At 41.7% G+C, this 14,431-nt stretch overlaps 1 protein-coding gene across 1 annotated transcript in view; it reads right to left on the reverse strand.

Annotated features, from left to right (window-relative positions):
• Positions 1–14,431, reverse strand: part of LOC124079000 (antigen WC1.1-like) — a 44,569-nt gene that overhangs the window by 25,930 nt on the left and 4,208 nt on the right. Inside the window, exons 4-5 of the mRNA XM_058572558.1 lie at positions 13,333–13,518; positions 8,253–8,567 (exon numbers count right to left, since the gene is read on the reverse strand). Of these exons, the coding sequence (XP_058428541.1) occupies positions 8,253–8,567; positions 13,333–13,518 (501 nt within the window). The remainder of the gene's footprint in view (positions 1–8,252; positions 8,568–13,332; positions 13,519–14,431) is intronic.

Below are 14,431 nucleotides of genomic sequence, written 5' to 3' on the forward strand. Positions count from 1 at the left end.
TGATTTTCCTTCTGTCAAGATAGCTTGGAGGAGTGGTGGTGGAGATAGTCTCTTTGCTGCCCAACTAAACACAGTTCCAGAGTCTCCATCTGAGGTTACTGACATGGGAAAAAGGATTGTTGGGCTCTACTGGGCACCAGCTTAGTTCTGAGTTTCAAGTCTAAGGCCTGGACGCAAATACCTTTGCATTTCCCAACAAGGGTGCATCTTCCTTCATGCTGGGCTTCTTGGATTAAGGGAAAGGACAACTCTTATTTTCCTTTCTCCTTCTCCTTTTCTTTTTATTATCAAAAAAGCAGGCACTTGGGCTGGCACTTGGGCTAGTGTTGTATCTCAGTGGTGGAGCACTTGCTCGTACATGTGAGGCACTGAGTTCCATCCTCAGCACCACATAAAAGTAAATAACTAAAATAAAGGTATTATGTACATCTACAACTAAAAAAATATATTTTTTTTAATTTTAATTTTTTATTGTTGGTTGTTCAAAACATTACAAATTTCTTGACATATCATATTCCACACTTTGATTCAAGTGGGTTATGAACTCCCACCTTCACCCCATACACAGATTGCAGAATCACCTCAGTTACACATCCATTGATTTACATATTGCCATACTAGTGTCTGTTGTGCTCCGATGCCTTTCCCATCATCCACCCTCCCCCCTCCCCACCTCTCCCCTCCCCTCCCCTCCTCTCTCTCTACCCCCTCCACTGTATAACCCTGAGGGTCTCCTTCCATTTCCATGTAATTTCCCTTCTCTTTCCCTTTCCCTCCCACCTCTCATCCCTGTTAAATGTTAATCTTCTTCTCCTGCTCTTCGTCCCTACTCTGATCTTAGTTACTCTCCTTATATCAAAGAAGACATTTGGCATTTGTTTTTTAGGGATTGGCTAGCTTCACTTAGCATAATCTGTTCTAATGCCATCCATTTCCCTGCAAATTCTATGATTTTGTCATTTTTTAATGCAGAGTAATACACCATTGTGTATAAATGCCACATTTTTTTTATCCATTCGTCTATTGAAGGGCATCTAGGTTGGTTCCACAGTCTTGCTATTGTGAATTGTGCTGCTATGAACATCGATGTAGCAGTGTCCCTGTAGCATGCTCTTTTTAGGTCTTTAGGGAATAGACCAAGAAGGGGAATAGCTGGGTCAAATGGTGGCTCCATTCCCAGCTTTCCAAGAAATCTCCATACTGCTTTCCAAATTGGCTGCACCAATCTGCAGTCCCACCAGCAATGTACAAGTGTACCCTTTTCCCCACATCCTCGCCAGCACTTGTTGTTGTTTGACTTCATAATGGCTGCCAATCTTACTGGAGTGAGATGGTATCTTAGGGTGGTTTTGATTTGCATTTCTCTGACAGCTAGAGATGGTGAGCATTTTTTCATGTACTTGTTGATTGACTGTATGTCCTCCTCTGAGAAGTGTCTGTTCAGGTCCTTGGCCCATTTGTTGATTGGGTTGTTTGTTCTCTTATTGTCTAATTTTTTGAGTTCTTTGTATACTCTGGATATTAGGGCTCTATCTGAAGTGTGAGGAGTAAAGATTTGTTCCCAGGGTGTAGGCTCCCTATTTACCTCTCTTATTGTTTCTTTTGCTGAGAAAAAACTTTTTAGTTTGAGTAAGTCCCATTTGTTGATTCTAGTTATTAACTTTTGTGCTATGGGTGTCCTATTGAGGAATTTGGAGCCCGACCCCACAGTATGTAGATCGTAGCCAACATTTTCTTCTATCAGACGGCGTGTCTCTGATTTGATATCAAGCTCCTTGATCCATTTTGAATTCACTTTTGTGCATGGCGAGAGAAAGGGATTCAGTTTCATTTTGTTGCATATGGATTTCCAGTTTTCCCAGCACCATTTGTTGAAGATGCTATCCTTCCTCCATTGCATGCTTTTAGCCCCTTTATCAAATATAAGATAGTTGTAGTTTTGTGGATTGGTTTCTGTGTCCTCTATTCTGTACCATTGGTCCACCTGCCTGTTTTGGTACCAGTACCATGCTGTTTTTGTTACAATTGCTCTGTAGTATAGTTTGAAGTCTGGTATCGCTATACCGCCTGATTCACACTTCTTGCTTAGCATTGTTTTTGCTATTCTGGGTCTTTTATTTTTCCATATGAATTTCATGATTGCTTTCTCTATTTCTACAAGAAATGCCGTTGGGATTTTGATTGGCATTGCATTAAACCTATAGAGAACTTTTGGTAATATCGCCATTTTGATGATGTTAGTTCTGCCTATCCATGAACAGGGTATATTTTTCCATCTTCTAAGATCTTCTTCTATTTCTCTCTTTAGGGTTCTGTAGTTTTCATTGTATAAGCCTTTCACCTCTTTTGTTAGGTTGATTCCCAAGTATTTTATTTTTTTTGAAGATATTGTGAATGGAGTGGTTGTCCTCATTTCCATTTCAGAGGATTTGTCGCTGATGTACAGGAATGCCTTTGATTTATGCATGTTGATTTTATATCCTGCCACTTTGCTGAATTCATTTATTAGCTCTAATAGTTTCTTTGTAGACCCTTTTGGGTCTGCTAGGTATAGAATCATATCATCTGCAAATAGTGATAATTTAAGTTCTTCTTTTCCTATTTTGATGCCTTTAATTTCTTTCGTCTGTCTAATTGCTCTGGCCAGTGTTTCGAGAACTATGTTGAACAGAAGTGGAGAGAGAGGGCATCCCTGTCTTGTTCCAGATTTTAGAGGGAATGCCTTCAGTTTTTCTCCATTCAGAATGATGCTAGCCTGAGGCTTAGCATAGATTGCTTTTACAATATTGAGGTATGTTCCTGTTATCCCTAGTTTTTCTAGAGTTTTGAACATAAATGGATGCTGTACTTTGTCGAATGCTTTTTCCGCATCTATCGAGATGATCATATGGTTCTTATTTTTAAGTCTATTGATGTGGTGAATAACATTTATTGATTTCCGTATATTGAACCAGCCTTGCATCCCAGGGATGAATCCTACTTGCTCATGGTGCACAATTTTTTTGATATGTTTTTGTATCCGATTCGCCAGAATTTTATTGAGGATTTTTGCACCTAGGTTCATTAGAGATATTGGTCTGTAGTTTTCTTTCTTTGAAGTGTCTTTGTCTGGTTTAGGTATCAGGGTGATGTTGGCCTCATAGAATGAATTTGGAAGTTCTCCCTCCTTTTCTATTTCCTGAAGTAGCTTGAAAAGTATTGGTATTAGTTCTTCTTTAAAGGTTTTGTAAAATTCTGCTGTATACCCATCCGGTCCTGGGCTTTTCTTAGTTGGTAGTCTTTTGATGGTTTCTTCTATTTCCTCAATTGATATTGGTCTGTTTAGGTTGTCTATATCCACCTGACTCAATCTGGGCAGATCATATGACTTAAGAAATTTATCTATGCCTTCACTATCTTCTAATTTATTGGAGTATAAGGATTCAAAATAGTTTTTGATTATCTTCTGTATTTCTGAAGTGTCTGTTGTGATATTGCCTTTTTCATCCCGTATGGTAGTAATTTGAGTTCTCTCTCTTCTTCTCTTCGCTAGCATCGCTAAGGGTCTATCGATTTTGTTTATTTTTTCAAAGAACCAACTTTTAGTTTTGTCAATTTTTTCAATTGTTTCTTTTGTTTCGATTTCATTAATTTCAGCTCTGATTTTAATTATTTCTTGCCTTCTACTTCTTTTGCTGTTGTTTTGCTCTTCTTTTTCAAGGATTTTGAGATGAAGTATGAGATCATTTATTTTTTGGTTTTTTCTTTTTTTAAGGAATGAACTCCAAGCAATGAATTTTCCTCTTAGGACTGCTTTCAATGTGTCCCATAGATTCCGATATGTTGTGTCTGTGTTTTCATTTGTCTCTAAGAATTTTTTAATTTCCTCCTTGATGTCTTCTATAACCCATTGATCATTCAGTAACCTATTGTTCATTCTCCAAGTGATGTATGCTTTTTCCTTCCTTCTTTTATCATTGATTTTCAGTTTCATTCCATTATGATCAGATAAGATGCATGGTATTATCTCTACTCCTTTATATTGTCTAAGAGTTGCCCTGTGACATAATATGTGATCTATTTTTGAGAAGGATCCATGTGCTGCTGAGAAAAAAGTGTAACTGCTTGATGTTGGGTGGTATACTCTATATATGTCAATTAAGTCTAGGTTATTAATTGTGTTATTGAGTTCTATAGTTTCCTTATTCAACTTTTGTTTGGAAGATCTGTCCATTGGCGAGAGAGGTGTGTTGAAGTCTCCCATGATTATGGTATGGTGGTCTATTAGACTCTTGAACTTGAGAAGAGTTTGTTTGATGAACATAGCTGCACCATTGTTTGGGGCATAAATATTTATGATTGTTATGTCTTGTTGGTGTATGGTTCCCTTAAGCAGTATGTAGTGTCCCTCTTTATCCCTTTTGATTAACTTGGGCTTGAAATCTATTTTATTTGATATGAGTATGGACACGCCTGCTTGTTTCCGAAGTCCATATGAGTGATATGATTTTTCCCAACCTTTCACCTTCAGCCTATGTATGTCTTTTCCTATCAAATGCGTCTCCTCTAGGCAGCATATTGTTGGGTCTTGTTTTGTGATCCATTCTACTAGCCTGTGTCTCTTAATTGGTGAGTTTAAGCCATTAACATTTAGGGTTATTATTGAGATATGGGTTGTTCTTCCAGCCATATTTGTTTATTTCTGTTACTAAACATGGTTTGTTTTCCTCTTTGATTATTTCCCCCCCCCTTTACTGTCCTACCTCCCACTGTTGGATTTCATTGTTATTTTCCATTTCCTCTTCCTGTAATGTTTTGCTGAGGATGTTTTGAAGAGATGGTTTTCTAGCTGCGAATTCTTTAAACTTTTGTTTATCGTGGAAGGTTTTAATTTTATCTTCCATCCTGAAGCTTAATTTTGCTGGATACACAATTCTTGGTTGGAACCCATTTTCTTTCAGTGTTTGAAATATGTTATTCCAGGATCTTCTAGCTTTCAGAGTCTGTGTTGAAAGATCAGCTGTTATCCTGATTGGCTTACCCCTAAATGTAATCTGCTTCCTTTCTCTTGTAGCTTTTAAAATTCTCTCCTTATTCTGTATGTTGGGCATCTTCATTATAATGTGTCTAGGTGTGGATCTCTTATGATTTTGCACATTCGGCGTCCTGTAGGCTTCTAGGATTTGGGATTCTGTCTCATTCTTCAAGTCTGGGAAGTTTTCTCATATTATTTCATTGAATAGACTGCTCATTCCTTTGGTTTGGAGCTCTGTACCTTCCTGTATCCCAATGACTCTTAAGTTTGGTCTCTTAATGTTATCCCATATTTCTTGGATGTTCTGCTCATGGTTTCTTAACAGTCTTGCTGAGCTGTCTATGTTCTTTTCCAGTTGAAATACTTTGTCTTCATTGTCTGATGTTCTATCTTCTAAGTGTTCTACTCTGCTGGTAGTATTCTCCATTGAGTTTTTAAGTTGGTTTATTGCTTCCTGCATTTCTAGGATTTCTGTTTGTTTGTTTTTTATAACCTCTATCTCCCTGTATAGTTGATCCTTTGCTTCCTGGATTTGTTTGCGTAATTCATTGTCGAAGTGATCTTTCATTGTCTGATTTTGCTGTTTAATGTCTTCCTTGATACTCCAGATCATCTGAAGCATGTATATCCTGAATTCTTTATCTGACATTCCATCTGCTGCAGCTGTTACCTCTTCTAAAGTTGCGTTGACCTGCATTGTTTGTGGTCCTTTCTTTCCTTGTCTTTTCATACTGCTTGCGTATCTTTCCTGCAAGCGCGGGCGGCGGCTCTGCTCTCTCCTTATTCCAATTGGGGTGTCGTGGCTACCACGCCGGCAGGTCACTGGGCCTGTTCTGGACGCTGGCGGCGGCTCTGTTCTGCCCCTACTCCAATTGGGGTGACGAGTGTACCACGCCGGCAGGCCACCGGGCCTGATCCGCCGTTCGGTTGCAGGTTTGCCTACCCTGCAGGCGCGGGCGGCGGCTCTACTCTGCCCCTACTCCAAATGGGGTGACATGTCTGTCGTACCGGCAGGCCACTGGGCCTGTCCCGCTGGTCGGTCGCAGATCTGCCCACCTTTCGGGCACGGGTGGCGGCTCTGCTCTGCCCCTACTCCAATTGGGGTGTTGTGACTACCCCGCCTGCAGGTCGCTGGGCCTGTTCCTGGCACAGGTGGCAACTCTGTTCTGCCCCTACTCCAATTAGGGTGGTGTGTGTACCACGCCGGCAGGCTCCTGGGCCTGATCCGCCGGTCTGTCACAGGTCTGCCTACCTTGGAGGCGCGGGCGGCGGATCTGCCCTGCCCCTCCTACCACGCCTTGTGGACCCCTGGGCCTGATCTGCAGGTTTGTCACAGGTCTGCTCACCCTGCGAGCATGGGTGGCGGTTCCGCTCTGCCCCCACTCCAATTGGGGTCACGTGGCCACCACACCAGCAGGGCCTGATCCGGGCGTGGGAGAAGGATCTGCTCTGCCCCTACTCCAGTTGGGGTGATGTGTGTACCACACTGGCAGGCCACTGGGCCTGACCCGCCAGTCTGTCACAGGTCTGTTTACCTTGCAAGCGCGGGCGGAGGCTCTGCCCTGCCCCTCCTACCACGCCCGTGTACCACTGGGTCGCGGGTCTGCCCACCTTGCGGGTGCGGGTGGCGGCTCCGCTCTGCCCCCTCTCCAATTGGGGTCACGCGGTCACCACGCTGGCGAGCCGCTGGGCCTGCTCCGGGCGCTGGGGGCGGCCCAGCTCCTCCCCTCTGGCTCGACGACAAATTGAGGAGACTCGGGTGTCTGTGCCTCACCCCCCCTACCAGGAGACCAACTGTTTCTGTCGCCGCTGGTATTGATGAAGTTCTCTCCTCCGCCGCTTTCTGATGACATCAGATCTCTGCCATGTTGGTATCCTATGCGAATGGCAGCATTTCGTTCCCCTTGCCGGGCAACCAAAGCAACTGGTGAGTCCTGACCGGCCCTCAGCAGGACCCAGACCGAGAAGCAGTTTCCGTGGGCTCCTAGCCCTGGGCCAGGGCAGTTCCGGGAGCCGGAACTCAGCTGCTCCGTGCTCGGTGTAAGCTCCGATAAGAGTAGGCTCCAAGAAGCAGTCCCCGCGGGCTCAGTTCCGGGAGCCGGAATTCGGCCGCTTAGTGCTTGGTGTATGCTCTGATAGGAGCAGGATCCAAGAAGCAGCCTCCGCAGGCTCTCCAGCCCTGGGCCAGGGCGGTTCCGGGAGCCAGAACTCGGACGCCCCGCGCTCGGTGTTCGCTCCGATACGATCAGGTTCTAAGAAGCACCCAGGCACTGAACCCTAGCAATCTGTCTGCAAGCCGCAGGCAAATGGCAGCCTGAAATTACCTGTTCTATGGCTGAATCTAAAACAAATATTTTTAAAAAAGCAGGCTTTTACCTGGGACCTTTTATTTTAAAACAGCTTGATTATTTTCTCATATCAAGCCATTTTGTGTGTGTTTATGTGGTGCATTTGTGGTAGATCACTGAATAAACACCTTGATCTTGAGTCCTAAACTACACAATGTCTTACCATAATAAATATACATTAATATTTTATTGCTTCCTACGTTGATCTGGGAGCACAGTGTTTAATTCACCTCCCAAGATGAGTTATACAGAAGTTGCTTAAAAAAAAGAAATGCAGAGAGATTCTACTGTAGTAGAGAAAGGAGAAATTATGAATCAGGGCATTTCACTCACTGTTCTCTGGCCCTTCCTGCCAATGAACTGATAATTCTGATGTCTAAATCTGGAAAGCAGAATTGCAACTTTCCCGAAATCCATAAACTCCTCTGTGATGTGTTTAATCCCATCCCTGTGCCCATACACGTACCAACCCAGTGCAAAAATACTTCTGACTATACATATACAAACACTGAATTCAACTGAGAAAAGTAGGGCCTCATTCTTGACTGTCCTTTGAAAAGTGCTGCAAACAGAGTATGTGTGCTAATTTTGTATGTAATCCTAAAAAATAGTAAACTGGAGAAAAAAATTATGAAGATTGATTTTAAATTGAAATACTCTACAGAAAAATCTTTTCAAGTAAGAGAGTTGAGAAGGGAAAGGACAATAGTAGAGATTTACAGGACAGGAATAAATGAAGATCATCATCCACTGCTATCCCTGAATCCACTGATTCAGGGAAGGACATCCTACTCCTCTGCAGACAATTCATCCTTTATTCTCCCAGGGATCAGATACTACTTCCTGGAACTTTCCATTCTCTTAGGTAGTGGAGAATGCACTGACCATACCTGAACAGATGACTCCTGCATCTTTAGAGTGCCTGCAGTTGTTCTCTCCCTGGCTCAGGATAGGACACTTCCACAGGTAATCCTCCTCTCCTGTGCATGCCAGGTCTGTCAACCAGATGGGCCCAGATCCCTCTCCAAATTGTGCATAGAGCAAGGCATTGAAGGCCATTCCACAGCCCATTTGTCTGCACACCACATCTGCATCTTTGAAGCCCCAGTCGTTATGACAGACAGTGCCCCAGGAATGCTGGTGAAGGATCTCCACTCTGCCTGCACACCGACTGCCACCATCCACCAGGCGGAGCTGTGGGCTCTCTGAGGAGAAAGAATCATGTCAATGATGTCACGTATTGACAAAGAATGAGAAGGGTTCTACTGCCATGTGGTACACCTTCTCTCAACAAAGCACTTGGAGAATCTACTTTCAGAATGCAATGCTTGTGGTGTAAGACATGGAGTTATTCATTATACTAGGGCAGCAGCACTTGCCTCACACATGTGAGGCACTGGGTTCCATCCTTAGTTTCTACCATCACATGTATGGGAATTAATTGTGAAAAAATAAGAAATAGGGAATTAACTACAATGTATTCAAGTGAGTAGTCTGAGTAGAAGTTATTATGTAGATTTGATCAGAATAAAACTTGTTATTGATAGAGTTCTGCATATTATGTGATAAAACTTTGAGAAATGCCAGATTTCCTACTGTAAGTAGCCGAATGTGTCTTTTCTGAATGATTTCTAAGAGTTTCTGTAATGGGCCAGTATCTGAATTGGCTTCTTAAAGACATATGCTTGAGGATCCATGGCCTTAGATTGGAAGGGTCAGAGCACAGGAGATGGAATAAGAAATGGGACGAGATCATCAGAAGCCTCAGGTGACAGTCATGATTCCAGTAAAAAAAAAATGTAATATATATATATATATATATACATTAAGACTAAAAAATAAATAGATCATAAGACAAAGCATAGTTAATGCAATATATTTCATTAATGGTTCTAGCCTTCATAGTTAAAATATGGGTATGTAATTTTAAATTTGCATTTGCTTTAGGTAGATTGGGCAACCTCCCTGAATAGATGATGTCAGATATTGACATTGCCCAAATGACAGTAGGAATGATGGAATGCTACTTGTTCCTCCAAATATATCTAATCTCTGCTTGGACTTCCTGCCAGGAGTTCTTGATGAGGAGTCAAACAGCAGAACAGAAGTACACTTTTTATGACTATGTGAGTGAAAAGAGTCAGGGAACACAAGGAAACTGTATTCTGAGAAAGAGGAAAAACACTGGGAACCAATAAAGAAATGACGAGAAATGTTAATGATATGGAGAATCATTAAGGCAGCCCAGAGAAAAGTATAAAGCAATTTACAACTTCAACTCCAGCTGTAACCATGTAATGGATAACCACGGGAGAAACACATGGTTCTTACAAGTTTTAGAACAAGTTTGGGGAGATGTTCTGAGAGGGACTCCTCTTGCACAACAAGACAGTTTTAGAGAAGGAGTCCATCACATTGCTCAGCAAGCTCTCAGAGTACTATAACCCGGGGTTATCTTGACAAGGGTCCTATTGTAGGGGATAAATTATACTGGGATTATAAAATATGAATTAATCATAATTCCAGGTCCCTGGGTCACCCTCCACAGTGATTGTGTGAAGGAAGAAAACCTACAGTCTCAGATAGAAAGACTGACTTCCACAAACACACTGACCTAGTGGCACAGAAGGGCCTAGAGGCCTCACTGACAAATGGTCTTTCTCTACGTAAGGAGGAGTGATTCCAGTCTCATGTGGTTTCACATGCAAGTAATATCTGAGAGCTAAGAGACCACAACTGGTGATTAACCCCATTCCCATGACCCATCTCCAGAGTGGAGCTCAGTGGTTTGATAGCGTACACCAGTTTTTACAGGCATTCCAGGGATTCACCATGGCTAGAACAATGCAATCAAGATCTCAGTATTGTGTGCCCACCAGTTGGGTCCAGAACCCACTGAAGAAAGGGCTTGCGGTGACTTTGACTTTTGCCATGCACCCAGATTTGCAAATAGAATTTGTCCAGCATGAATGTGGCCTGCCCCATCAATATTCCCATAACTTCCATGGCAGGAAATGAGGAGCTCAGTGCAGCCAGCATATCACACCATATCCTAGTTCATTTTGATGGGAACTCAAAGGAACTATGATTGGTTTCATTTTTAGGCAACCAGCCCTACATTCCTGGTGGATTCAAATGTTAAATGCCCAAGAAAGGGTTGTCTACATGCAAGTATTTTGTCTGGAAGGAATTTTTTATGAATTTTTATTTATATATATATATTCCTTACTACTCTGTATTTAATGCATTTTTAAATTCTTTAAATGGATTTTCTCTTCTTTCTCATCTTTTCTTAACATAATTAATAATGAATTAATTTCCTTTTATTAATCTACTTTCTCATTCTGTTTATTCTTTGCCTAATCTATTGTTACTATTTTAGTTGTTATTGAGTTTAATTGATTAATATTGTATTTATATAGCTGATTTATGCTTATGTGGTAGATACTGCTGTTTTTCACTTTCTTCTTTCTGAGTTATGATGTTGATCAAGCCAAGAAACTTGAACAAGTTGAATGTGCTTTGCCACTGAGCTACACCACCAGACACTAGAATGAGGATGGTACCTTATTTTAGCCACGACCTAGCCCCGCACAAGCCATGGTGGATGATATGGTTTGGATGACAGGTGTCCCCTGAAAGCTCTTGTTGGGACAATGCAAGAAATTTTAGAAGAGAAATGATTGGGTTATGAGTCTTAACCAAATCAGTGACTTAATCCCCTGGTGGGATTAACTAAGTGGTAATATTATTTTTGTCTTTGACTGACAGAGGAAACCACGGAGTTGAGTGTACTTGAAGCGGGGAAGATTATAATGGGGCATTATATTGAGTAATCAGGGTAAGAAAAACATGTGCATTCACGAAGAGAGTGGAAAACTGAAAAACTGATAGGGGAAAACATTTGGAAGGTGCATGAGGATGAAATATCTGGGAAATGAAATATCTGGGAATATTTGCCACAAGGAGAAGTAGCAATAGTCAGAGAAGGAACAATGCAATCAATATCTCAAGCTGGACAGTTAGTGATGGTCAATAGTGTGGCCATAAAGCAGATGGAGGTATGAGGGATGCTTCAAAGGGAGAAAGTCAGGGATGGAGAGGCCAGGATGTTATCTCAATTGTATTCAATTATGCTGGCAACAGGACAGGAGAAAGAGGAGCCTGGGGAGACTTGTACTGCAGCCTTCCTGGATAAGGGGGAGCAATCAGTCGGGAGAATGACAAAAACAGAAGTGGTGGCACCAGCCACCTCAGGGAGCAAATTTCAAGTAGCTGGACATGGGTTAAAAAAAAGAAAAGAAATTATTGAAAATGGCAAAGTAAAGCAGGAATGGACTTATTCTAAGATTTGACTCAGAAATATCCCATTGAAAGGGAAGCACAGAGCCCTCCCAATAATAAGGACATCATTGTTCTCAGAGGACAGCCAGGTGTTTGTCAGAACATAAAACTAAATGGGACATTATAGGTCTTAAAATATTAGAAGATGATAGGCTCCAATTTCCAATGGGCCCCATGGAAGGTTTTCTGGGACAGGGATGAATGGGCATACTCGTTTGCAGTAGGATATGGATAAAGGCTTAGAGGCAGTAGTATCAACCAAGACAACATGGCCTGAGAGGAGGTCAATTCAAGAGAAAAATAAGGGGAGACCAGGCCCCTTATTATACAGCAATTCTCCATAAAGTGCATATGAGAAAATAAATTAACAGCTTTTCAACAGGATTTTTATGGGACCCATGCCTTGGGGAGGACTCTAGATTTTATTATGCATCCAGGTAATCATGTATCTCTCTTTCTACCCTCCTCCTTCTTTGCTCATGATGGGATTTTATCAGTACCTCAAGGTCACCATGCTCTTCTTACCTCAATATTTACACTGACCCAATGTTCTGCTTTCTTTCTTCATTGGACTTCTATTCCTCCTTTAGGTTTCAACTTAAATATGATTTCTCTCTTCCTCAATGTACATATTTCCACAACACCTACACTACCTTCATGACACTCAGATTTATGCATGGTGTGTTTCATTAGGCTGGAGTGCAAACTGCAGCGGTATTTCCTCCTTGCATTGGTCCTGCTGCCTGAAATTAAGTTTCTACCTATAAATCATTTAATTAACTTACCATAAACAAACTAACTGAGACGTTTTCTGGTGGTGGATTTCAGAGTAAACATCCTACTGTATTAGATTCCCCAAGTTGCCATTCACGCAATTGAAATTGTGAGGAAGATGAAGTGTTTACTCCTAACATCATTTCCTCATGCGAAATAAATGATCACCATGGTACCTACCAAAAGTTGATTGTTTCTGTGGGAACAAATTGAGAGCACATAGCAAGCAACGTGTATAACTCAGGTCCAATCATTCACCCTCTCACTAAGGAAATACAGATTAACTAATATAACAAGACTGCATGAAGGCTGGGGATGTGGCTCAAGTGGTAGCATGCTCGCCTGGTATGCTTGGGGCTCTGGGTTCGATCCTCAACACCACATAAAAATAAAATAAAGATATTGTGCCCACATCAAACTAAAAAAATATTTTTAAAAAAAGACTGCATGAGCTAATTGCTAAGAATGTTCATCAGAGTATAACTTCATGCTCCCATATTTTCAGTTCAGAGTCTCTGTTTCTTTTCACATAAATTGCTATTATCAATGGTTTCCTTACATCTGCCTTTGAAACAGGACTACGACAGGTGGATCAGGTAATCTCTATCCGGTATTCATTTTGTAGACTTATTTCACCTCATCCATTATATTTGAATATGTGAAACTTTTCTAATAACAACCTATAGGCATAGGACAAACACATAGAAAGAGCAAGTAGGTCACCTGTACATGTAATATGAGCTTCCTCCTTTGCAGAGCAAGACAGGTGTTTCCAGGGGTCAGAAGGACACTGCCAGAGAGAGATATCAGTTTCCCGACAGTGGATTCCATTTACCCAGTGGGGTCTAGCACCTTCTCTGGAAGGAATCAAGAAATCCAGAGTCCCAGTGTTCCCACAGCCAATCTGTCTGCAAATAATGGACAAGGTCATAGCATCCATGGGATTGTGGCAGACACTGCCCCAGGTCTGGTTGTAGAAAACCTCCAGCCACCCGGCACACTCCTGGTCCTCGCTCACCAACCTGAGGGCCAGAAACTCTGAAATGGAAAGGGAAACATCAGGGCTCAGTGAACATTGAAGTCTTATTGATGTTTTTTTCTTTATTCCTAAGTAAAAGTGAATATTCATTGATAACTCTGATAAAAAAGTGCCCACCAGGTGGAAGACTAGAAGTTATGTTCTTTAAACCTTTTTTTTCTAAGGTGTACCTCTCTGTTTCTACAACAATGTAACATTAGCAAATCAATAGGCAGGAACACTGACCTGGGACTCTGACCAGGAACATTGACCTGAACTCTTTATTTACTATCTGAGGAACTACTTGATAGATCCTAGAAAAGGAACACGGACAGAGGGGTGGTAGAATAGTGGAGCTCCAAATATGTCCTCTCACTGATCCTGGGAGCCTGTAAATATTTTACCTTATTATAAAAGGGCTTTGCAGACATGATTAAAAATAGATCCTTTCATGGATTATCCTGGATCATCCTGGATTAATAAGTGAGTGCAACATAATCATATCCTTAGACCTGTGTCCTCAGAAGCAGATAATTATTTCTGGCCCTCATCAGAGAAACATGTTGCTTGGTGTCTTGCAATGCTGTTGGTTTGAAGAAGGAAGGGGTCATGAGACAAGGAATTCAGGCAACTTCTAGAAAATGAAAATGGCAAGAAAAGAGTCTTCAGAGAGATTCAGCTCTTGCAGCTTGATGACACTTTGTTTATAGCCCAGACAGACCCAAGTCAGTCTTCTAAACTTCACATTGTAAGATGACATATATGTGGTGTTTTGAGTCACTCAATCTATACTACCTTGTTACAGCAGAAATAGAAAACTAATTCAGTGTGGCAGAATGTCATACCCGTAGGTCATAAAAGAGTGATGACTGCTTTAAATGGCACTGTCAAGAATGACAGAAAACAAGATTGAGAAGGCAGGAACAGAAGCTC

This window comes from Marmota monax, unplaced genomic scaffold, assembly GCF_021218885.2.
Source record: "Marmota monax isolate L192 unplaced genomic scaffold, Marmota_monax_Labrador192_F-V1.1 WCK01_AAM20220418_F8-fsc00186, whole genome shotgun sequence".
NCBI lineage: Eukaryota > Metazoa > Chordata > Mammalia > Rodentia > Sciuridae > Marmota > Marmota monax.